The sequence below is a fragment of the Falco punctatus genome (assembly GCF_963210335.1).
Source record: "Falco punctatus genome assembly, chromosome: 4".
NCBI classification, from domain to species: domain Eukaryota; kingdom Metazoa; phylum Chordata; class Aves; order Falconiformes; family Falconidae; genus Falco; species Falco punctatus.
In genome coordinates this window covers 95365071-95390276 of record NC_137583.1, presented here as the reverse complement: position 1 = coordinate 95390276, position 25206 = coordinate 95365071, and the positions used below count along the sequence as shown (strand labels likewise).

Here is a 25206-nt window from a genome sequence, read left to right as displayed (position 1 = left end):
GTCATGAACTTTGCTGCTGTTTGGCAGTAAAAACTGTAAGAAGTGTGAAAGGTACCATTTACCATTAACATGCACATCAAGGAAAATTATTGAAGGGCAAATGAGAAGACATTTCCAGAGACTTGAGTATTACCTATGAAAAAATTCGTTTCTTACAAGGAATTCTACTAGTGCAGAAAAAAACCTGTTACTTACTGGAATGCTGCTCAACTCGCTTCAAAAACAAACAGAAAAAAAATCAGGCTTTTTTGCTCAAGCAATCATCATCCTTCAACCTCCTCTTCTGCTTGAGCTGCAGTCTAAAATGCTAATAATTTTAACCTTTGAAGTTGATATCATCACTGTTCAGTCTTTTCTCCAGGGTAGCAGGTCTCTGCCTTTCTGTAGCCTTGCCTCATGTTACAGGGTCTTGGGTTTTGTTTTGTAAAGAAGATAGTGCTGTGGCAACCCCGATTTACTTGTTTTCCATGTGCTACAAGCCCATGCTCCAATTCTTTCTTAAACCTTCTTTACTATTTCTTAATACCCACTGCTCAAGCCAAATAAAGCAATGTTGACTTTGAATGGGTCAGTAACAAATTATAAGTAAGTTAAAAAACAGTTTTCTGAGTTTCTGAATACATTTGAGTTGGAATAGTAAGTACATGCTGCTGATAATGAGTGGGTAGGACTTGAAAATTGTATACAATACAGTAGATTAAGATTACCAGACCCAAAACTAGACAGAAGTTTGTATTTTTTAAAAAATGAAATAGATTCTATAATAAACAGCAAAAAATTCAAAATTCATGAACTGGCTCTTGGGCCACCTCTCCTCAGCAATGAGAAAGATTTTGGTAAGACTGCAGTTCTTCCACTGCATCTTTTTTTTGTTTTCCTTTTTTTTTTTTTTTTCTTTTTAATTAAATGATCATCTATGTCTCCAAGGGAAAAACTTAGTACATTTCTCTAGTGACTGTGGGGCTGTTTCAGTATTGTGTGTTTCTATGAAACTGATTCATGCCTTCTGAAATTTCTTAGCATTGATTGCTAAATATATCAGCTTTCCTCTTTGGGATCACTTCTGAGCCCTGGCATCAAAATACACTGGTTATATCTTCCTAAATTATTCAAAATGGCATATAGATCATGTTTTCAATTTGCTTTAATACAAACAAATCAATATATTCTTTATCTTCTATGTAAAAATACTTGAAAATCAAAGAAGTATTTTACCACAACACATATGTCTCTACCAGGCTTCTCTGATGAATTATTTTTAGCGATTGTTACCGATGTTTCCCTTCTTTGACAGATTGTGACACAAAACAACAGTTTAAACTCGGACGTGTCAGAGCAAAGCTTGTAGGGCACGAACAGGCAGGGCTGACCTGCACCGGGACGTGTCGTGATGCAAATATGAAAAAGTCTTTTGATGGCTGCTTGCAGCCAGACAGACAGACTTACTCAATGTGGAAGCTGGGAGTTTGGCACACACCACACAAGATTTTAAAGCTTCATGCAAGCAACATCCAGTAAAATGAACTGCATCTCTATCGTACAAACTGTAACACGGGTACAAGTAGTAAAAGGTGTATATTTTTCTCCTGGCCTTTTTCTCTTTTTAGGGCAGATAGTGACAGCACAAATAGCTCTCAGCAGCAACGTGGACATGGAAGAGTTTGAGTAAATGCGTCCTCTCCCAGATTGTGCACCCAGATCCAGCAGATGCCTTCTGCTTTCCCACTCCCATTACCTGCTGCTCTGGTTAAGGCTCGTGGCAGGCTGCCTGAGGCCACTGAAACCAGATTCCTTCCCTGGATTCAGATCCTGGAGTAGAGCCAGATTCATCTGCTCTGAAGCTCCACCCCCACCCCCCACCCCCCCCACCCCCACCCCCCATGCCCCTGATGCTCCCCAGCTCCCTGCACAGACAAGGCTGGTGCAGTTGTCACCCTCTCTTTGTGACCATTAACCCTTTGCCACCTGCCCCGTTCATGCTAACAGAGGGGTTTGTACCAAGGTCCCAAACTTTTTCCTGCGAGTCAAAGCAAAAGTGCCCCATGGCCCAGGTAATTGTCACTGCAACGGGAAGGTTCAGGAAGCCACGGCCAGGGAGGTGGCAGGGCAGTACTGCTGGCCTCCACCTGGATAGTTTTGCCAAGGACAACAAGTGGGGAACCTGCAGGCAGCCTCAAAGGTGCCTTCTGTGGAGATCTTCCATGCCTGGGGGCACTGCAGGCACCTGTCCATATAGACAACCATCACACAGCAACCATCCCGGACAGGGCTGAGAACAAAAACATCCTCACAAGGCAACACACCTTATAGCAAAGTACTTCCAGCCCATGTTTCACACACTTAAGCCTTAACACTCACAAAGGAAATGGTTTTGCTTCGTGCTTCACACATTCCTTGCAGGGCTTGTGTCTTCTTCATGCCCTTGGACAGGGCACGGCCACGGCTATGAGCCTCTTGTTTAAAGCAACACCCTGAAGGTGTGCTTCTCGGGATGTTGTCTTGTTTCTTTTCCCTCTGCAAAATGAAAAACGCTTTATTGATTGCCATCAACATTTTGCAATTAATGTGTGATCCCAAACATGCAGACGTGAAGAGGTTGAGAGGTAATCGGAGTTACATTACAGTAGCTTAAGAGATGCCAGTAGCAGAGCATCTTCATCTGGAAGGTTGAAGACACCCTTGGCATTGCAGCTACAAACAGCTCATAAACAACATGAATATACCGTGGCATTTTGCACAGCGACGCGCCAACTTCACCACGCTGACACGGCTCTGCAGTGCCACTAACCTCCCGGAGAAGCTTTTGCTTCTCTCAAGCCCCATTTGCAGCTTGCCCGGGAGAAGCAGCGTTTACAGTGCGCAGGGAAATGCAGTGGGCAAGCTGTTCTGCACCGGGGGATGCCGGTGTGTTACGATCCCAGTCAGAGATGGCCCTGGAAAGGAAGAAACGTTACGTATAGCCTTACATCCCTTGGGATGCTGGAGACCTCCATTGTGCGGCCGGGGTCACTGCAGGAGCCGGCGCTGCGACCCCGCGTTGCAGAGCCGCCTCCTGCCGCCAGGTGGCGCGCTCCTCCCCCCCAAGGCTCCAGCCCCCGTCGGCGCCCCCGCCCCACCCACCCTGCGCCGCTCAGCCAATCGCAGCGGGGCCCCGTCTTCCCCCCGTCTTCCGGTGCCCGCTCCGTGTTTGCTTTTGCCGCGGGAAGGAAAGAGGCCGCGTGATGGGCACTTGCGTGGCCCAATGGAGGGGCGGCCTGCTCAGGGAGGGGGACGGACGGACGGGCGGGCCGGGCAAGCGGCGTGCGGCGCGGGCGGCGGGAGCCCTGAGGCCTTTTCGTTCCCCGGCCGCCTCCCATCGCCCCCCCCGCCGCATCGCCGGCTCCTTCCCCCGGTCCCCGCTCGGTGCCACGGGGGCCCTCTGGTGCCTCTCCCGCCTCCTCTCCCCTCGGAGACCTGTTCGCCGGGACTAGCCGAGCAGCCGGCCTCCCCGCTTCCCGCCCGCGGGCCCCTGTCGGCACCGATGGCCGGCGTGATCCGGCGGCTGGATGAAGCCGTGGTGAACCGCATCGCGGCCGGGGAGGTCATCCAGCGGCCGGCGAACGCCATCAAGGAGATGATAGAAAACTGGTAACGCGGGGGCCGAGGGAGCCGGGGCGGGGGCCGGGGGGGCCGGGGGGGCTGAGAGGGGCGGGCCGAGGTGCCGGCAGCTCCCGGTGGGGTCCGGGGGTGCGTTGGGTGCTGAGGGGAGGGCAGAGCGCGCCCGGGGCCGCCCGCCGTCACGGAGGCTGCCTGGGGTTGCGCTGGGTTGGTTCTGCAGTTTGACGGGCCTCATTTGCTTTCCGTGTCGAGTGAGCATTGGGTTATTTGTTTCGAAGGTGAAGCCTGGGATTAAAATTGCTGCCGTTTCACTAGTAGCGACCTGTTGTCAGCTGCGTGAAACCCTGCGGCAGGTTTCGGTAACGGGAGGGAAGGCCAACTTACTTGTTGGACTGGACACCTACCTAATTGTTAAATTTCTGAAAGTTCTTCATAATTGTTATGGATGGCAGATTTAGAATATCACCGTAGTTAGAAGAAAAGGGAAGGAGACAGTAAAAGCTAATTTGAAACAGAATGGATTCCAGTATCGGTGATAAGTTGAGTAGAAACAAATCATCGCTTGTGGGAGGAAGAACTTTAAATCAGTTGTGTCGTCCTTTATTCTCTAGAATTGTTGTTCTCTAGAATGCTTTCTTTGTTTCTGCAGTTTGGATGCGAAAGCTACGAGTATCCAGGTGGTAGTTAAGGAAGGTGGTCTGAAGCTCATCCAGGTCCAAGATAATGGCTGTGGTATCAGAGTGAGTAAACAAAGCTGACAGCTGTATGCTGATGTTTAATGCTACCTTTTAAAAATGTTTCTGTTCTTGAAAAATGTTGGAAACAGAAAGTGACTATTACTTGTCCCTTTCACATAGAAAGAAGATCTGGACATTGTGTGTGAGAGATTTACTACAAGTAAACTGCAAAAATTTGAAGACTTGGCTAGTATTTCTACGTATGGTTTTAGGGGTGAGGTAAGCCCTTCATCAGGGTTTTGAAAATGTGCGTTGCTTGTTGTTACCCTGTTGTAGAGGAGTTTGCATACTGTCTCCTTCCCAATACTCTTTACAGAAACTTCTGTTTTCTGAAAGAGCTTGCCATGTAAATACAGGTCAAAATACATTTCTATGTCTTTCAAGATTAGATGGATGCCTAGGAAGAGGTATATATTCTTTTGCTTTCTGGAGGAAGTTTATTTCTTTTTTTAAAGTAAAACAAGGCCTGTCTTCTCAAATGCTGCTTAAGGAACCTACAGGTAAAAGACAAAGATTTTAGTGGAAAGTGAATCTTTGATGTCAGACGTTTGTCTAAATACCGTACTTAAAACTAAATGTTTGAAATGCACATTTGTTTTCCTTTGCTTTTGCTTTTAGTCAAGAGTTAGTATCTCTGACCCCTCAGAGCCTGTGAGAACATGGAGAACTAGTGTATGTAAGCTTGTCTGAAAGAACAGTCTAGGATGAGTTCTACTTTGCCCTCCAGATGGACAGCAAGATATATAAGTACGTTGCCTGTGCTCAGGTACATAGAGCCTTGCATTACTCCACAGAGTAGACCGAGGCCTCTCCTCACACACTTTCAATTTAATCAGCTCCACGGCCAGTGGAGTTTGGTCCTGAGGATGGTTTCAGTAGGCATTGAGTTTTCCATGAAAAACATTGTGACCTAACTTTGTAAGAGAAGAACTTGGGCAGGGATGAGAAAGTGATGTCTAAAACTTTCCAGCTGCTTTTTGTTAATGTGAAAGAAAGAAAAAGGCACAGGTGTAATACATTTGCAAATTTCTTTTAGTTAATGTTACATGGTTAGCTGCTTGCATTGTCAGAGATAATGAAGTGTTAGAAAAGCTAAAAGATGATCCTGAATAGAAGTCAGTGTTATAGGTACTAAAATTTAGTAAAGCTTTATTGACCTGCAGTCTTCTTGTGAGGGTTTTTTTTTACTTGCAAGTGCTCTATCAAAATTTAGTGATGCTTTTTAAAGTGTGGACACTCCTCAGTGGTCTCCAGAGCAAGGTTTACAAAGATGCTTTCTCTTTCTCTAGGCATTGGCTAGCATCAGTCATGTTGCCCATGTTACAGTAACAACTAAAACAGCTGATGGGAAGTGTGCATACAGGTATGCAGCCTGTTATCCAAGTGACTTCTGCTGCATGTAATAATGAACAGATGTATTTAATGCTCTTTGCTGTGCTCTTATTAAGGAGGAGGGTGGGGTAAGGAGTTAAGTGTTTCTGGGTAGTTAACAAGAATGACCCAGACTGTAAGAAAACATAGTTTGAATGATTTTTAATTCCAGATTGTAAAGGTAAGCTTTAGCTAAACAATGTGTTTTAGAAGTTGGGGGGAGGGGAATGGGGAATCTTAAAGGGAATTCTACTTCAGCAGCCAGTGTAGGATAAACTTTTGCCTTTTTCTCCATTTCAGGATAAAATGATGTATATACACAGCCAGCATGTCTTGCAAATTTTGTAAGACTCTTGAGCACAGGAACTTAGAACTTCGTTTGCTTTCTGCATGCTTCCTAATCTTATGCAAAAAAGGTTTTGAATATTCTTCTGAAAACTTAAAACTTTAAATATAAGCAAGCCTATCCATTAAATTTCTCAACTACTTTTAAGAAAAAGGGGGAGGGAAGAAGCTTTGCATCTTGGTTTTTCAAAAGACTCTATGAATATGGTCTGTCTTGCATTAATTATGTGGGCTATGTGAGAGGGCAAAAAAAGTATGCCCTTTGAAATTATGCATCTGTATAACTTGCTGAAAGACCTACGTGGGTCAGAAATCTCTTATGCTCAAAATCTTGTTACAATCAAAAAGGAAACGCCTTACATGTAAAGTCATTAATTTCTTGCTAGTATAACTGAAGCATAAAGTCTAATGGAAGAATGGTTATCAGTCTAGGTCTAGCTATTAAAGAAAGGTAAAATACAATAATGCAGCCTTTACAGGAAATGTCTCAGTAATACAGTTTCAAAACACATATCCTGTTGTTTTCCCCGTTTTCTCTGCTGTTATTCCCACTCTCCCATTGCCCCTCTGGGTCCTAAGGTCAGTTAAGGCAGTTTTCCTCTAGTAGAAATGTCGTGTGTGTGTGTTGCAGCTAGTTGTCAGTGTTCCAGGTTCTTTGTTGGGAGGAATGTGGTGATGATACGGAATTGCTTTTGTCTCCTCCCTTTTGCCATCATCTGTCTGTCTGCACCCCTGTAAATCTAGATATCTAATAACTTTATTGTCTGCCTAGAGCTACTTACAGTGATGGAAAAATTAAAGCCCCTCCTAAACCCTGTGCTGGAAACCAAGGAACTCAGATCACGGTAGGTTTTTGTGCTTGTTCTCTCTTGTCCCTTTTCTGTTCCCTGGTCATTATGCTCGCACCACTTATTGATGTGTATTAACATTGTAAGGTACACGACAGTATCACCTTGTAGAATATATTCCAAATGATGATGATGTGTGGGTTTGTTGGCTTCTTTTGTTGGTTGAGTGTGGGTTTTTTCCCTTCCTTCTGAGGATAGCACAGTCATTTACTATCAGAAATATTTCAGAATCCTTTTGGACTGTGGAAGGTATCAATGGACAGGATTACAAGAAGCTCAGAATACGGAGGAGTGGTCAACACTATAGGAGCTAGGGTGGGAGGATGAGGCCTGGCACAGGAAACTGCAGAACTGCTGTTTGTTTTTCAGTCATATCTTTTATATATCATACCAAGATTCAGATCTGGGTTGGGATTGGGACTGGCATTAGGATTATGAAGAATAAGGAGCTCACAGTGGGAAGGCGTGTGCATGTTGCACAGTGTAGGGTGGAAAGTGGAAGCCTGGCCTAGGAGGCTGCAGGTGTGCGTTTGTCTTGCTGTGGGAGCATACACCCTGCAAGCTTCCCATGTCGGTGTTTAAGATAATGTGTCCTAAAAAAGAAGCTGAACTTTAAATTTCTGCCTTTCTCAATATAACAGAAAAATAATTTGCATATTGTTTAAATAAATAGTGAAAATGAAGTTTAAGATGCCGTTTTAATTACATTAACAGCCTTGATTGCAGCAACTGGTTTAACGTTTATTTGCTTTGCATTCAAACAGTGTAATTGGCGAATCCACTGTCATCTGCAGTGGAAGGTACATAACTTGCACTGAAAAGTGAGCTGTAGAGTTTTTGTTATTATTGGTAAAAATACTGATGTAAAATTATTGGTAAAAATACTGGTACTTGAAAACACACATTTCTCTGGAGTTCAATTTGTTAGGTGAACCTAAGCAGGTAAAGAATAAATTGAATGTTGATCTTTCATAAGCTAAAGTATTCTCATAAATTTTTGTAGTACCTATTAAGATGCATTTAGATTAACTATATAGTAAGAGGAGATTTTAAAAATTACTTTTAATTTTGAACTTTTTCTCTATAGGTTGAAGATCTCTTTTACAATGTAAACACAAGGAGGAAAGCTTTAAAAAATCCAAATGAAGAATATGCAAAAATACTAGAAGTCGTTAGCAGGTAGACTGAAATAGGAGGCTCCAATTTCTTATACTGCCATGAGAATTACTGGTTTTTTTTCAGAGCAACTGGCATGTGTGTGTTCGGTGTCATTCTTTTTGTTATTGCTTTTGTGTTTTTTAACTACTTGTCAGTGTACTGACAAATAATTTGTCCAGCTTGATAAGGAAAATCCAGAGGGGAAACAGTGTATTCAGTCTGACAACTATTAGTAAGAATTGCAGCAAACAAATGCTGATAGACTTGAATGAGTAAACTCTCAATGCACTTGGGCTGGATGGAATCAAAGTTAAAACTGTGCAGGAGCATTGAGATTTGGCTGAATATGAAAAAGCTGAATAGTGATTTCAAGTCCTTGGGAGGGGGAAATAAATCCCTTTAGTTACCGAATGTTCCCTTCCAGGATCCCTTTGTTGCATCTTTTGCGATGTGCAGAGCCTTCGCAAGCAGGATCTACACAGTTTAACCAAAATAACTGCTTTACGCTTTCAGTAAACACAAAAACTAGCAAAGAGTAGCGAGACTGTATGCTAAGTGTTAGTCTGCCCCCAAAACGAGCTACTTAAGGGTCTTTACTGGCCAAGCAGACTTCAGCCAGGACGTGAAGGGTCAGGTCCCCCTGCTCTGTAGAACAGGCTGATCCAAAGTCTCAACAAGTTACAGGCTTCCAACACTGGTGTTTGGTTAAACGGCATTAGGATTTTACGTATTTTCATTTTGGTTCCTTTTCTTCTTGAATTTTTGAGTTACCAACCGTCCTGGTTACAACAGTCTAACCTCTCTGCATTTTCAAGTTTCTCATCTTGCAAGGTTCTATGGTATGTTCTTTCTCACAACTTAGCAACTTCCCTAGAAGTTTGAGCCAAGATTAAGCAGCTGTAGTGTATTAAACGTGATGCTGGGATCACAGACAGCTGAGTCGTCTGCGCAGGGGGAGTTAAAAGGGAGAGCCAGCTGTTCTTCCGATCCTTCCCCACAGTAGTTGAGACTTTATTCTGTTACACTGAGGAGGTTTTGCTCTTGTTCTAGTTAAACCTATGCAGTGACACAGAACTAACCAGGTCTGCAGAAGCTGATCAGTTGTGGATTTTTTTGAGAAATAAGCTAAGCTGATCCTTGAATTTCATGTGGTTACAGGCGAGTTATAAATAGAAATCACTTATTTTTATAGCTGTTTAGTCTACAAAAGCCCAATTTGGCTCAAATCATGTTTTTGTGTAATAGGAAATGAAATTGTTTGCCCCTGTTACTAGCTGCTTTTCAGCATTCAGGGAAGGTAACCTTTTCTTTTACATACTGCAGCCTTATATTTACCTGTTTTTCAGGTATGCCATCCATAATTCAGGCATCAGCTTTTCGGTTAAAAAGGTATGTAAATAAAATTTTTATAACTTCACTGTGTGTCTATATATGTGTGTGTGTATATAATGTGTATATCTGCAAATGCCAGACGACTTGCGCTGCGCCTTCTGCAGTGGGAATAGTGTATACAGCCTTCCATTGTACTGAAATGTTGAAGGGTACGTTATTACTTAACATATTACTTAAAAGTGAGTAAGACAAAAATATATTTGTCGGGAGTTTGGAGTTTTCTGTGGGGTCAATGTTTTATTTTGTTCTAGCTTTATGAGCTGTTGCAGCTTCTTTTGGGAGTCTGGTTACTGCATGAAGGAGGACGGGATAGACCACCTTCGTTCTCTGGCATTCTTGAAAATTTATTGAACTACTTACGTTCCTTACTTTCAAAGATGTATTTACTAGCCTGAATGGGTCTAACGTGATTAGCAAATCTTGTAATCCTGTGCCATTTACTATCTATTGTTTTTCTGAACACAAATAAGTAAATAATAATACAAAACACTGTAATGCTGTTATGTCCCATGCCTTTGTGTTAGAAACGTTAAGCTAAACGTATTGCTAACATTTCAGCCAGAACTGTGAATTGATGAATACTCCTTTCTGCTCTCTTTAGCAAGGTGACACAGTGTCAGATGTTAGAACCTTATCAAATGCCTCAACGGTGGACAACATTAGGTCCATCTTTGGAAATGCTGTTAGCAGGTACGTTGATGTCAGTTTCCCGTTGACAGGAAGTTTTCCAGTAAATCTCCCTCCCCTTTCTCTTTTAAAGAACACAGGCTGTGCTAACTTTTCCTGCTTCCTTCAAGGTGAATTACAGGGAAGAGGGAGTGTTGCAATAATCGAGCTGTCCCTTGTCTTGCAGAATGTGTGACTTTTTTTTAATATATCAAAGGAAAGAGGGAAGTTGCAGAGCTGTTCCTTTAATGCACTAAAAGGGAACGATCTGCTTGTAACTTTCTCTGTGCTCATTTAAATAGAGCAAGCTGTACCTGTGTTCTCCACGAGTTCCTAGCCTCTTCCCATGCCATGAAAATCTACCACTTCTTACCGCAGTCTGCTGTCTGATACATTTCGAAGTCTCCTCAAATTCATTTTTCTAAAATCTTATGGTTTAGTATCTGGACAAAAGCTGCGTTAGTTGAGGCTGAGTAAACCAGGCAGGAAAGTTAAACACAAATAAAACCAATCATTTTTTGAAAATGATCTGCCACTTATAGGAAAAATCTGTAATTATAAGACATTCAGCTGTAAAGAAGTCATTGAATGGAATTGTGAAATGGGTTTGCCCCACCAGTACTTGGGTGTCAACTTGATTCTATTACTAAAGTCACACTTCACATGTAAGGAGTGTAACTTTTAATACATGGAAACACCTTTATGAATCACAGCGAACTACAGAGGCTTTTTAGTGATAAGGTTTGCAGTCATGTTTGTATTTGGTTTTGTCCACTACTATGCTTGTTTGGTGTTTTTTCCATTGTACAGTTCTGAATAAATTGTCCATTTCAACCTAAATGCTCTGATCATGTTTTTAAGCAAAACTTTTTTTTACCCAATTTAAGATGGTGGTTAGTCTAGCTTGTTGTTTTGACTTATATACTGAATGCCATTTTTATTTGTGTTAATTTTTTATTGAGGTTGAATTGGAAATAAATAGCCTATAAGCTTTTTCGATGTTAACTTTAGTTGGTGCAATGCCTTGCTAGAGAGCTGTGCTCACAAACTACCAGAGCAGGTTTCCTTGACTAATGGATCATGAAAGTTGTAAAAACTGTTACGAAAATTGTTAATCTTAGGATCTGTATAAGTGATCAAAATTTTTTTATATATTTTTATGACTTCATGATAGCCCACCAGTAAATATTAGACTGCAAAAATGGACAGAGTAGTTCAAGAAAAAGAATGTTCATCCCTAGATGGTGACAATTTTGAAGTGTCCTTGTCTATCACCATCAATGACTTAGTGAATGTGTATTAGAATTATCAATAGATGTTTATAATATTATGCATAGTCTGATATGTTAAGGTACTAAAAAGATAATCGTACAGTATTATTAGTTTATGCTTACTCAGAAGAAACAATGCAATTCAGGATAAAGAATTTTGTGGTTCAGCAATGAATATTTGAACTCTTAAATAATTCTAATGTTTTAATTAACTGTGTTATAAATAGAATATAGAATAGTATATTGCTACTCGTGGGTACTGTTTGAAATTTTTGTCAACAGAAGAATTCATTTTTTCTCTGTGTTTCTGTCAAACTGTCAATAGGGAACTCATAGAAGTGGGCTGCGAAGAAGCAAGTCTGGCCTTTAAAATGAAAGGCTACATCACAAATGCAAACTACTCTGTGAAGAAATGTATATTTTTACTCTTCATAAACCGTAAGTTTTTTTTAAAAAAGCAGCATTTTGTACAGTCATGTGTTGCTTACATAATCAGAAGAACAGAACTTTCTGAAGAACTAAAAAATGTGTGAGTGTTCTTAAATACATTGAAGAATAAGTATTAAAGTTAATTGTAGAACTTAAGGTGGTTTTCTATTTGTAATGTGCTTTATGCTTTGCACTCTAAATAGTGGAAAGCAGCCAAGACTGGGCCTAAAGAAACTGAACTTGTGCAGCATCAAGGTTGTCCTGCCAACTTACAGACTGGTCTCTCCATTCTGTAGCAATGTTGGCAACAGACCTTGACCAGATGAAATAAAGAAAAGTAGTCTAGTTATTTCAGTATCTGTAGAAAAAAATACTTCTAAATACAAAACACACTCTGAAGATATTGCCTGTTCCTGGTTTTATATGAAGAGTGAATAGGTCTCGGGGAGGCGGGGTGGGAAACAGGTATAACAGGTGCCCTTTGAAGATACGAAGCATGAAGATGTTGGTCTGGAGGAGGAGCTGGGCACTGTGCAGTGTATTCCAGTGGGGCTCTGAAAATAGCGTTTTGTTCTGTTTCAGATCGATTGGTAGAGTCAGCCGCTTTGCGGAAAGCCATAGAAACTGTGTATGCTGCTTATTTGCCAAAAAGTACGCATCCATTCCTATACTTAAGGTAAAGTAATAGGAAGAAGTAGCCTTTTAATACTATCTTGTAGAAAATAGCTAGGGTGAGTAGGTTTAGAAGGACATTTGTGTTCCTTATAGTAGTGTTAAGCATTGCACTGAGGTAATTAATTTCCAGATGGTAGAATTCTTAAGACAGGCCTTATTTTCAGAAGTAGTGAGTGTCTATAATTTCAGCTTAAGTCCTTTCATATGAACTCAGGAGACACTGCAAGTAAAAGATATTTCTAAAACCTGGTTTCTGTAGTAGTACAGTGGAGCGGTTGGTTTATGTTTATCTATGTAAGCTCATTTTGGCAAGTTTGTAATAGAGTTCTTCAGATGAATTTTTTTTTTAATACACCAAACAAATACCAAACCAAAAATAGCAGGTTTCAGGACCATTTGGACTTCTTTGCGTAAAGTAATGGCCCCAAGCCTGACAAACTTTGAACTGAATCAATTTGTGCCTTCTCTTCCATCCCTGGGAAATTTCAGGTTAAATTCTAAATTTTTTTCCAGCCTGGAAATAGCCCCTGAGAACGTAGATGTGAATGTGCACCCTACAAAACATGAGGTCCACTTCCTTCATGAAGACAGTATTCTAGAGCGTGTGCAACAACACATAGAGAGCAAGTTACTGGGCTCCAATTCTTCAAGGATGTATTTCACTCAGGTGAGAACGTTTGAAGTGACGGCAGCATTTTAACTGTTGTGGATATGTTTACTCTGTTCAATAGTACGATCTGTGCCGTGATGAATAGTCATCGGTGTGACGCTGGTAGCTTGAGATCTTTGCTTTATGTTTCAGGGATGAAATTGCTTTAATATGCCAATGTTAACAATGTGGCAAAAGAGACAAAAAGTGTATTGAAAACATTTTAAATACAGTTCTGTCGAGTATCTGATTAGCCTTTTTTGATTTTATAAATATGTCAGCCTTCACACATGGTAAATGTTTTTTTATTCTGCCCCAGTTTATGTGAAAGACATGTGATTGAGGAAACTGTTCTATTTCAGACAACACTCTGGATTTAATCTAACCAGAAAAAGAAAAGAGATTAGGAAGTCTTCTTGATTATGTAGAGCATAATGTAAGAATTATAACTAAAAAAAATCTTTAAAAAAAAAAAACCAAACCCCACATTTTGTGATTTTTAATTTTTACATTAAAGATTTCCCCTTTGAAACAAAGGAATGCTAAGTAATGATTTTGTTAAGTGCCAAGATGATGACATAGGTGCTATTTGGATAGCAAGTGCAAAGCTCGTGGCCTGTTTAAGTAGCTGATGCTGTGTTTGTGGAGCTTGAAAATGACTTGCCTCTGAGCAGTAAGACGCTGTGAGAAGTGTGACTGATCTTTGTTTTCTTGTTGAATCTCTTCTCTTTGCTTCCCTACATCTGAATGAAGACATTGCTGCCAGGAGCCAACTGTTCTTCCAAAGAGGTGGTAAAATCAGCAGCAAACCCTTCTGTGGCTACCAAAGGAACTGGTGATAAAGTTTATGCTCACCAGATGGTCCGCACTGATTCCCGAGAGCAGAAACTGGATGCTTTTCTTCAGCCAGTGAACAACCGCCCAAGTACAGGCCCCACTGAAGCTGCGACAGAGGTTAACGCAGGACCTGCGGTGGCTGTGGTCAGGTCACAGGATGCTGAAATGGAAGATGTCAGCGATCTAGTTGAAATGGCTGATGTTCAGGAGGATGCAGCGCTGTGTGTGGGGCCAAGTGAGAGCGGCCGTTTGTCTCCCAAGGCAGCGCCTCCTCGGTAAGACTCATCTTTCCTACGGTCATGCAAAGCTACCTATGTATTTCATGGCATGGCCCTGCAACTGAAGATTTTTCAGATCTCTTCTGACTTCCGCTTTTTCAGAAGGAAAAACTTTCCTAGAATAACCTTCCATGGCATTTTTTTGAGAAACTAGTTTCGTCTGTGAACTGTATATTACGTAACTTGTGATAAACTGTGTAACTGGAATGGGATTTCCATGCATACTGAAAGGCAGGCAGCAGTATAAAAAATTACATTAGCTTTAGTTTTGGGAGGTCAGGCTGATTTGCCTCTTTGGAGGCCCTCCTTTTGTGGGGGGATAGAAACTACATCACTGAAGTTTGCAGGCATTATGCTGCTAAAGATAAAAGTGCTATAATCTTTTTATAGCTCCTGCAGGAGCCATTATTAGAGGCCAAAACCTTCTGAATCCTGCCCCCACCCCCTCACCTCCTGCCCAGTATTACAGAAAAAATGGTTATGAAAAAAATACTTAGAAATATCAACATTTTTTGCTGTGTCCTTTACAGCCCATTGCTTGGTGCTTAAACAACAGATGTCTGATGTGATCAGTATTAGGGAGTTGTAAGTTCTCTTATGAACTACCTTTTCCTAACAAATAAGGTTTCTAGAAGTCAAATAAAACAGCCTGTCTTTCTAGGAAGTTTTGGGAAACTTTCTACATTTCCTGTGTTAACATACAGCATGTGAACTGAGCATCCCATCTGTTGGTGTGTTTTGCCCAAGTATAGAATTTAACGCAATTTCTTTTGGTTTGGTACTGCAGAAAGAGACCACGGGAAGATGCGGACATAGACATGGAGAAGGATGACACCAGGAAGGACATGACTGCTGCCTGCACCCCTAGAAGAAGAATTATCAACTTGACTAGTGTATTGACTCTCCAGGAGGAAATCAGTAACCAGGCCCATGCAAGTAAGCAAGCCTTTTGCTTCTTGAGATTGTTGTTACTCCACCAACTAAATACGATTGTTTGAACTGCTGAGGAAAAAGTGATTTAAAAGGTGGCCCAGTCACAGACACCTCACTGTGCTGTTAAGCAAGTTTTTAACAAACATTTGTTAAGTGTCAAGGGCCAAACTTTGACTGGGCAGCTCCTGTACTGAGCCACACTGGAGGACTGTTTTAAACACTTTCCTGTACCTTGTGACTTGATCAACGTTTTATGCATCCTAAATCTCTTGCAAACATTAACTTGCATCATAATTAATAACATATAAAATCACAGCTTGAAAAGCTACATTATTTTCTAATTTTCAAACAAAAATGGCAGCAGATGTGGTCATTACAGAAACCTTGCTTGACTACATGACTGCAAAGTAGACTGGGATAGGCTTGACGGTCATAGTTTTTATTTACTACTTCTGCTTTTCATTTCCATTTCTGTCTGTCCCACTTCACGAAATGATGATGAGCCTGGTAAAATACAATTTTCTCTTCTGGTAAGAGTTGTTTTAGAAAAAGATAAAAGGCTTGCAATTTTTCCTAGGGTTGCTTCCTTCTTAACTTGTATAGTTGACTTTAGTCATACTGAGTCGCATGAATTATCCAGTAAGTCTAAATGTTGGGAACCTTGTGTTCTGGGGGTTTTGTTGAATTTATTTCTATTTTTCTGGTAGTAAGAATTGGGGATGCTCCACAGCTAAAAAGGCTATAGTAACAGACATCTGTAATAAATAACTTTTATCAATTACTAAAAATCTTGATCTTTAAAAAACATGTGCTTCACTTTACTTGTGCTGCACAAAACGTCCTGCATTAGACTGGTAATTCTGTATCTGACTGTCACCATTTAAATACTAAAATCAGTTGTCCCTGAGCCATAAAATGTCCAAATGTGTCTCAAAAGACACAGCAGAACTTGTGCAGCGGCTTGAGGTTGTGTCTTGTCTTCACGTGTGTAAGAAATAGATACAAGAGACCTCTGCAAGAAAGAAAAGATTTTTCTCGCGATACTGTGTTCCTTTGGGAAAAGTAACAGTGGAATTTGGGTAGTGTAGTGCTTTGTACGTGTGGTGACTGCAGCTCCAAGCTCCTGTTAAGGAAGCTGCTCCCAAGGACTGCAGCTAGTGACTTTTGTTGTGGAGTGTCTAAAACGAACTCTGATTTTGGAACCTGACTTTCCATGCTTTTTAATATACGTAAGTGAGAAAGCCAGAAACTTAGTTTGGGAGAGAAATAAATTATGGGCCTGTTCTATCCCACTTCCAGAATTTAGTCTGACAGTGCTGGGTTTTGGTGCAAAGTTGTTTTACATCTGCAGTTTTCCTTGAAGTGTGTCTGTGCTCCCTTACTAATCTCCTGTGGCTGGAAATGAATTCTGAAAGGCTATTGAGGTCAAAACAGAGGTGATTATGTTTGGTTTTTTTTTTTTTTTTTCATTGTTTGCATTTTAACTGTTATATCAAACCAGAAGTGAGAATAGTTATATATCTGTATGTGAGCACACAAATGATTGGCATTTCAAAATGTGGGTAAGAAGCAGCATCGGTGTAGTAGTGACTGGACAATAATCTGAGACTTTGATGCTGAAAAGGCACAAACCATTCGACTAAATAAATTAGGGCAGGCTTGCAAATATGAAATTATATCCTTCTGTTTCTTCCCCACCCCCTCAATTGTTCCAGATCTTCAGGAGATGCTACGTGATCACTCTTTTGTTGGCTGTGTCAGTCCTCAGTGGGCTCTGGTCCAGTATCAGACAAAACTGTATCTTCTCAATACCACAAAACTCAGGTAAAGCAGCTGTTAAACTTGTTGGCAGTTGAAGTAAGTATCAATTACCAAGCTAATTAGAAGAAGGAAAGAAATGACAGGAAAACCAACATCGGTTCTAGTCACCTGTTTGAGTAGTCATGAGGCTAAAGATGAAGCAATCGGTTCAGAACAGCGGAAACAAGCCTGGCACGCTTGGGCAGAATCCTAGGGAATCACTGTAATTAAAATGCCAGCGACTGTATTGTGTGCTGGCAGGCTGGGGGAAGGGAAGGGAGAGGTTTATTTGCTTCCCGATTGTCTACAGCAGCAGCACAGGGTGTAAAGATGAGCAAGCAGCCCCTTCCAAAAAGTTCCGTAAAACGCTGTATCCAGTTAAGAGAAGCTGCAGGACATGGTTGTAACACAAAGTGTCTGGTTTTGCATAGGTGGACTTACAGGACCAGCTACATAAATTTTGTAACAAGTAAGAGAATATACGCGGGGTAGAGGTATTGTATCAATTCCCAGGCTCCTGGGCACCTCTTGCAGTGCTGCAAAGGAGTGAAGAGCTTATCTGGGAATAAACTGATAGCAGCTGCACGCTTGAGCGTGTAACATTTCTGCACCCATGTGGCTGATGATGTCAGAAACCAAGAAATAGACTTAATTGTAAACATCTAGATAGTGCATGTGAATCTTAAACTGTTTAGTTAAAGACCTTTGCTAATATGGATATGTATGCCTGATGTTTCCAAGATAAGCCTTACTTACCCCTCTGAAATTACTGTAACTTGGAGATACGTGATCCTGTCCATATAACTAGTTTTTGTACTTCAATTTAGCCAAGAACTCTTCTACCAAATACTTATTTATGACTTTGCAAACTTTGGAGTCTTAAGGTTGTCTGTAAGTATAATTTTACATTATATCCTCTATAGAAAGTGTTTTTTAAAATTTATTTACAATAAGCCTGTCATTTCAGACACATGCATAGTTGTACAGGTTGGGTTTTGTCCACTGCAAAAGTGATGTTTCATTTCTTTTACAGTGAGAATAGAATGTACAAAACTGTTAGTAATTTTGTAGTTGCTACTCTAAGTTGTCCTCCTGACTACTTGTTAGTAGTGTCACTTCTAGATATTCACCAGGCTTTGCTGTGGCTTTTTACATTGGGACAGATAACTCATTTGAATACAGAATTTATCAGTAATACAGTGTTGATATTCACAAGATAAACATAGCAATCACAGTACTTTGCAGGAGTGTAATCCTGTGCAGTTCACATCAGAAAGAAATTCATACTTTTTAGACTATGATAAGCAGAACTGTTTGCTCTACAGGCCAAAAACAGTCTATTACAATTAGTTCATACGTGAAGGAAGAAGCTATAGATTTTCAGTAGAGTGTGTTGATCATTAACAACAGTTTTGCTGCCTCCGTTTCTAGGAGCCAGCTCCTTTGTATGAGCTCTCAATGCTTGCTTTAGAGGATCCTGAAAGCGGCTGGACAGAAGAAGATGGCCCAAAAGAAGGGCTTGCTGAGTACATTGTGGAGTTCCTGAAAAAGAAGACTGAAATGCTGAAAGATTATTTTTCTTTTGAAATTGATGAGGTGACTGCTGCTGTTACTTCTGACAGTAAATGACTGGTGGACTTAGGTTATGGTTGGACTTGATCATAAGGTCTTTTCAGACCTAAATGATTCCACATTTTGGTAACAGATAACTGTAGTACTCTGCTTACAGTGCTGACTATCACGAAGAACTAGCTCCAGTAAGATTGAGGTGGCTTACCCCTTTCATTAAAAATGCTCAGGACTTACACTGTTTTAGAAGGCATAATTCAGGCATTGCTTCCAGAACTAGAGTGCAGATCTCTTATCCAACAAGATGCAGCTTAACCAGCTCTCTGGAGCAGCACCGTTGTTCTCCATGTCTGGGGTTGGTTTTGTGTGGCCTGACGAATCCCTTAATCTATACAAAACCAAACAGCTTCAAGCGTCATAGAACCCAGGCAGTTGACTCTGACCTTCTCCTGTGAAGCGGGATCGGGGTGGTCAGTGGCTGGAGGTAGAGGAGGCAGCTGAATTCAGGTCTTTCTGAGCTGAGTGGCTTAAATCCAGGCCTCGCCACCACTAACCCTCTTCCTGCAATGTCTGCCTGGCATCAGGCTTTAAAAACTTTTAACTTGAGGTACTCCAAAGGCTCACTATGTTTGGCAAGAATCGGTCGTACAATAAGTAACAGTTTTGGTGCATTTACTGCCACAAAGAACATGCTGGGTTTTGTTTTGTTGTGTTTTGTTTGTGTGTGGTGTGGTTTTTTATGTTGTTTTTTTTTACTGAAGCAGCAGCATTGCCTTGCAGGAAGGAAACCTTATGGGGTTACCGCTGCTTATAGACAACTATGTTCCGCTGCTGGAAGGACTGCCTATGTTCATCCTTCGTTTGGCCACAGAGGTATAGTCTCCGAATGATTTTTATTAATTCACAAATGACTCTGTTTAGGAAAGAATGAAGTGAATCAAATTATTCATCAGAAGCTGCAAAGCAAAGGCTGGATTTGGTTAAATGCACTGCTACATGCTCCGGCCACTTTTGCTGTGGTGGCTGATTAGTGCTTTGCCTCTGCATTCATAACTGCTGACTGAATGAACGTGTATTTTGATTTGAAAGCCTGCATTTCTACTGTGGTCGTGGTTGTTCTGTGCCTTTACCTTATCAGCACAAAACCAGCCAAGACATTATTTATTATGATTTTTCCATATTAAGAATCTCTGTCAAGTCTCTGCCTTCTCTTTCTTCTAACAGGTAAACTGGGATGAAGAAAAGGAGTGCTTTGAAAGCCTGAGTAAAGAATTAGCTATGTTCTACTCCATTAGAAAGCAATATATAATAGATGAAGCCAACCCGACAAACTCTCAGGTACAAGAACATCTGACTAATCACATGAACAAACAACTAACATCACTTGGGAAACTTCTTTCAACTATAGACTTCTAGTCCCAGCTCTGCTTTCAGTGAGTCAACGTAGCTGTGTGGCAAGATTCTGAAAGAACGCAGCTTAAGTTTTCTGAAGTGTTATATGTACTAAGAGAAGCTTTTAACTTTGGGTATCACGGTGTTCTGAATATTACAACAGTCCTCGGCCTCCGAGTTTGGGATGTATTTTTTTAACCTGCTGAGTTAGGACAGATATCTGTAGAAGAACAGGGATGCATGTAAATTAAAGTTTGCTTAATCATTCAGTTAAGCTAGCCCATTCTGTAAGTGACTTCCCAGAGCTTAAAATTAGCTTGACTGTATAGAACAGCCATCTCTAATACTAGCAGCATTTTAGTATCACTGCAGTCTTACATAATAAAGTTTCTTAAGGCACACTCTCCTCCAGTAAAAGAGAATGTCAGTTTAATTTTGTCCTTTTGTTCCCCACCCCGCTCCGTATTTCAGAATGAAGATTCTGACTCCGGTTCATCAACATGGAAATGGACTGTGGAACATGTACTTTACAAAGCTTTCAGGACCCATCTTCTACCTCCTAAACATTTCACAGAAGATGGGAACATTTTGCAGCTTGCTAACCTGCCTGACCTGTATAAAGTTTTTGAGAGATGTTGAGCAAGTAGTTATTACAGACTGGTGCATATTTAAAAAAACGTTCATGCTACATTCTGTTTTACTTAGCAGAGGATAAAGCTGGAATCTTGATGGAGCAAAGAAAAAGAGGGTATTTAATGTCATACTAACATGATAGCAAATGGTCTATTTTCCTTGTTGATCAAAGAAGAATAAAAAAATTGGTTTAGCTATTTTACCCACGTATGAAACAGGGCATCTCATTTACCTCGATATACAGAGAACCTAAAGCATGCACCACAGAAAGAAAACATGCAGGTTTAGGAGAGGCTTGCAAAATTTTTACCTTACACTTGCTATATTCATGGTTGCTATAACAAAACATACTTACCTGCCCCACCAAGGATTGGCTGTCACTAGTGCAGGTGGCTTGTTGTGCTTTATAGCTCATGGTTTTGGATTAATTCCCCTTTCCTAATTTTTCTGAGTACTAAACTGCAGGAGGAGGAGGTGGCATTTCTTAGATTTCCAGAGGAACTCCATATTGCAGCTGGAGGAAGGTGTTCAAGTCTGAACTTAGATCATCCCAGTTGTGTTTTTCTCATTGAGTTTAATATTTGGTTAGGCACATTCCAGCACTGTTAAATGACAGTTTCTTCTAATGATTTATTCTTACCTGCATAGTCTGAAACAGGTCTTGAATATTCTGAAGTGATGTAAGTGGTAGATTTGATTTTGGCTTATTTTTTTCATCTAGCAGCCACAGAAGAGAATTTTAAAAATAGCAAGCTAGAGGCAATGTAACCACTTGCTGTCTATTGATCTTTGATGGAGAGTACCTTATCTTTTAGTCATACACTTACTTACAGAATGTTCCTTGGAGCAAAAGGTAGGTGATTTTACTGTAAGGCTTGATAGCAACTGAAGTGAAATAAGATAGCTAGTGCCAGAACATCTTGCAGACTTCAACAGTAGCACTTTCACCTCCCTCGCCTCTCCTTTCCCCTTGTACTGCCCCCTGAAGGGTCTTTATTCAGTACTGCAGCCTCTGCTCCAACAGGACAACTGCAACCGCCCAGGACCCTGTCTGTGACAAGCCTGCTTTTAATAAACGATCTCCCAGCCCACCTGCACCTCTTTAGGTAGGAATTAGGTGTTACACTAAAACTTTTTTGATCAAGCATTGGTTAACACTTAAGATCTCTACCTGAGAATACCTATCCTATACTTGCACAGGTAAATTGAATGACTGCCTGCCTTCCTTTCACTACAGGGGTAATACTGGTGCTTGCAAAGGCTTGCTCCCGTTTCCTCCTTGAACCTGAAGAACATCCACCACCAGTACAGGAGTGGGAACTAAGTTACTTAATTTCAGAAAGCCCCCGTGCATCCTTTTGATCCCACGTATGCAACAAAGAAATGATGTTCTGCTGCATTGCTGCAGGCAGCCACACAGTACTACACCACATTCTGCACAAAATCTGTGCAAACTGGAATCTTTGCTGCCCCAAAGCGGTACATGCGTATTTCCAGCTGAAAAAGCAGCGACATCCTATAATGCATTACCCATATTTTAACATTTTTATTTTAGAAAGTGAACATATCCATTACAAAAGAAAATGCATGGAGTTAAAAAAGTAAATGTAAAACTAATGACAAATTTGCAATAACATAAAATAATTTTTCCTAGTGAGTCCCAACAATCATTAAATATACTTCCACCACAGAGAAGTTTTACTTCATTATATTATCAATCTCTTGATTAGGTACACAAAACAACACTTCCCAGTAATTATCTAGTCATTAGAAGATCAACTTCAGGAATCACTGAATAATAAAATACATTATGGACAAATATTTTCACACCACCTGGGAGGCAACCTAATATACATATGTGAACAAGGTACATCTTTGTGAGGTATTACAGTACATGGGAACTGTTCCCTTTGCTTTCTAGCGACTAAACTCTCCTGTCAGCAGCTCCACCAGCAAGTCAGCCACAGAATCTGTTGCCAGTTTCCAAACCCCAACAACTCCCCTCAGAGATTTTCTTTCTGTAACAGATTACACGAGTCAGGATGCATCAAGGTGTGAGTCAAGAAAACAGATACTGAAAACCGGAGGCAGAAAAGAAAAGCTCACCGACCCTTCCAGACTAGCGCTAGAAGACTTCAAATCTGAAGCTTCAGCTTCTCAAGAACATTTAATACCCCCCATAGCTTGAGCTTTGCCAGGTGTGGTGAAGTGAAAGCACAGGGCAAGATAATTCCTGAAGTAAATCAAGTAATTTCCAAAATAAGGAAATAATCTCTTATATTTAACCAAAATACATTACGAAAATGTTTAAGATGCAGTGGCTCCACTGTAACCCATCTGTAGTACTAACCAGACTGAGGAGGGGAAGTACCGAAGTAGTTTTGCCCATGCAGTCTTCAAGATGAGTCTACTTGTCCTAGACCTAAACTACAGGAACATCTCTTCCTAGCACTCCTGCCCTGCCATCTCCAAAGGAATAATGCTCCTTTTTTCAGAAGCGAGGAGAGATTACACAACTGGCCCGCCACTCCCCTTTCCAGGACAGCCAACAAATCCATGCTGGAGGTGTTATGTTCCCAGGCTGCAGGCTCTCCCGCTACACTCCAAAACAGCGCACTCAGGCCCCTGGGCTCTGGTTAGGCAGAGCTGGGGAGCAGAGGACCCCAACTACAGGCTCTCGACAGCCTGGCAGGAGTTCCTGCCGCAAGGTTGCTAAGGCAGACATGCTGCATTCAAAGATGGTGAGCTCCTAAGAGTTAGCCCACCATTCAAATTAGTTGGGAAGGAACGAAGAAGAAAATAGTATTTTTAGAAATATTCAGGTGCTGTGCAAAGGAACTTACCTGCTTTTTTGTATTTGCTATACGACGGGTTTTTCACTGTCTTGTTTTTCTTCTGAGTCTTCATCGGATCCTGAAAAGGAAGACAAGAATGCCATTAGATCAGTTGAGAGAAGAATAAAAGAAAAAAAAACCCACAAAGCAGCACGCCACCGCTGTAACAACTTATCAAAAGGCAATTCAAAGCAACTATTTCCTGTAAAAATATTTACTTTTTATTTTAAATTTCTTATCTTTTTAGATGTTTCACACTGAAGGGTTGTTTTTTTTAAACAGTTACCAAACCCAAACCCCAGCACTGGGATCATTCTTGAATACCTACCCTGTCAAGGAATTCAGGTAGCAAGTGCTTCAAGTTGTCACTACAACACACTCTGGACAATCAACTCCACATTTGCTCCCTGACAAACAGATTTTCCCACTTGCCACATCCTGCTCTTTAGAAAACAACTTCAGAAGACACTTCCAAAGCAGCCAGAAATACAGACATCAATTTGTAAACGAGCATCTAGTGTTCTGGCAAGACACTGTCTCACTAAGCCAGAAACCTAACAGCTCCCTCTGCCTCCCGCTGCCCAGTTCTCTTCTCCTCATCCCCTGCCTGCTCGCAGCTCTCCACCTTGCCGAAGCCCTGGAAGACCCCAAAAAAGACCCAGCTGGTCACAGGGCTGCGACCCTGGAGCAGCTCCTGCTGGAGGCAGCTCCGGCTGGAGGCACTGCTTGGCAGGAAAGTGGCTTAATGGATCAGCTGTTTCAGAGAGAGCACGAAGATACCAAGCAAACAGGGTGATCAGTGCTGAGCCGCAGTTCGGGAGACCCAGCCCAAGCCACAGATGCCTCTGCCCACACCCGAGGCAGCTGTCAGTCCCTGCAGCAGTCAGCCCTTGTCAGGGACCGCTGAAGAAATTACCAGTCCATGCACTTTGCCATACTGGTCTTGGGAAGTTTAAATGAAACTCACACAGAGGGAAAAAAAACACAGGTGAGTAAATGTCTTGGGTTTTTGCCATCAATTTAGGGCTGAACTATGGATGCACATTCTCTTTGACAAAGAAGTAAAAAAAGAAAGAAGCGTTAATCCTTTTTTTTGGCCAAACTACTCTGAAGTCTTCTCTTCTTGGAATAGCATACCTGCCTTTCATCTTGAAGCTTATATTGTACAGAAACTGAAGAAATCTCTTTCCAGACTGGTTTTCCGCTTGCTACCTCCTACTTGGCAACCAAGTCTAATGTTGAAGGTGAAGGGGTCAACCCCTATAAAGAAGTGGATGGAAAAGGGTATGACAGTGGACACGTGCACCTTCAAGGAAGACAAAAAGATAAATACGCTGAAAATTCCAGCAGAGCCTGTTTTAAAGGTCACCTCCTGACAGCAAAGACTTGTTTTTGGACATGTTGCCATGTCTGCAGAGGGTTTATTCCCTTCTGCAAGATCATGGGGAATAGTTTATCTCTAAACATTTTCCCAATCAATATGTCAGGCAAACTGACCAAAAATTGTTCTATTAGAACAATCCATAGTTGTGTTGTCTGAAAGAAATGCAGAATTTTGCAGCACATATTTTTAATGGTGAGCTATTTTTACTGCGCAGCATTAACAGTTTCAGAATACTCTATGACTACCAGTGTGTGCGTTTTAGTTCAGATATATTCACTTGACTGTTTCTTTTGTTTCTCATACCCATAAAGGGTGCTTAAATTTACTCGGCAGTTAGGGCAGACTAGGAGAACAACCGTGCACTGTTACTGAAACCCAGGTTACAAGCAGCCATTCCCTGCAGCCACC

At 41.3% G+C, this 25206-nt stretch overlaps 2 protein-coding genes and 1 long non-coding RNA gene across 7 annotated transcripts in view; 2 read left to right on the top strand and 1 right to left on the bottom strand.

The window, feature by feature from the left end:
• The window catches only part of LOC308062230, a 337663-nt gene that overhangs the window by 188564 nt on the left and 123893 nt on the right, over positions 1 to 25206 (top strand). The gene's annotated exons all lie outside the window — the stretch shown is intronic.
• Positions 1898 to 20787, top strand: MLH1 (mutL homolog 1). The gene is made up of 19 exons (XM_080383271.1): positions 1898 to 3627; positions 4247 to 4337; positions 4455 to 4553; positions 5624 to 5697; positions 6823 to 6895; positions 7986 to 8077; positions 9403 to 9445; positions 10050 to 10138; positions 11711 to 11823; positions 12397 to 12490; positions 13003 to 13156; positions 13892 to 14250; positions 15041 to 15189; positions 16902 to 17010; positions 17814 to 17877; positions 18418 to 18582; positions 19336 to 19428; positions 19780 to 19893; positions 20419 to 20787. The coding sequence occupies exons 1-19, from the start codon at positions 2714 to 2716 to the stop codon at positions 20584 to 20586; spliced, it is 3057 nt and encodes a 1018-aa protein (XP_080239397.1). The 5' UTR covers positions 1898 to 2713; the 3' UTR covers positions 20587 to 20787.
• Positions 23424 to 25206, bottom strand: part of STARD3NL (STARD3 N-terminal like) — a 30267-nt gene continuing 28484 nt past the window's right edge. For all 5 annotated transcript variants that reach the window (XM_080383381.1, XM_080383382.1, XM_080383383.1 and 2 more), the window contains one exon: positions 23424 to 23493. In XM_080383381.1, coding sequence (XP_080239507.1) covers positions 23441 to 23493 — 53 coding nt within the window. In that variant the 3' untranslated portion in view covers positions 23424 to 23440. The remainder of the gene's footprint in view (positions 23494 to 25206) is intronic.

What these genes read in the sequence shown, in the direction of transcription:
- MLH1 (XM_080383271.1), top strand. Translation starts at nt 2,714, where the DNA reads ATGAATATACCGTGGCATTTTGCACAGCGACGCGCCAACTTCACCACG. An exon ending in ATAATGGCTGTGGTATCAGA is followed by an intron (nt 4,338 to 4,454) that starts GTGAGTAAACAA and finishes CCTTTCACATAG; the next exon opens with AAAGAAGATCTGGACATTGT. An exon ending in TTTGGAAATGCTGTTAGCAG is followed by an intron (nt 10,139 to 11,710) that starts GTACGTTGATGT and finishes AACTGTCAATAG; the next exon opens with GGAACTCATAGAAGTGGGCT.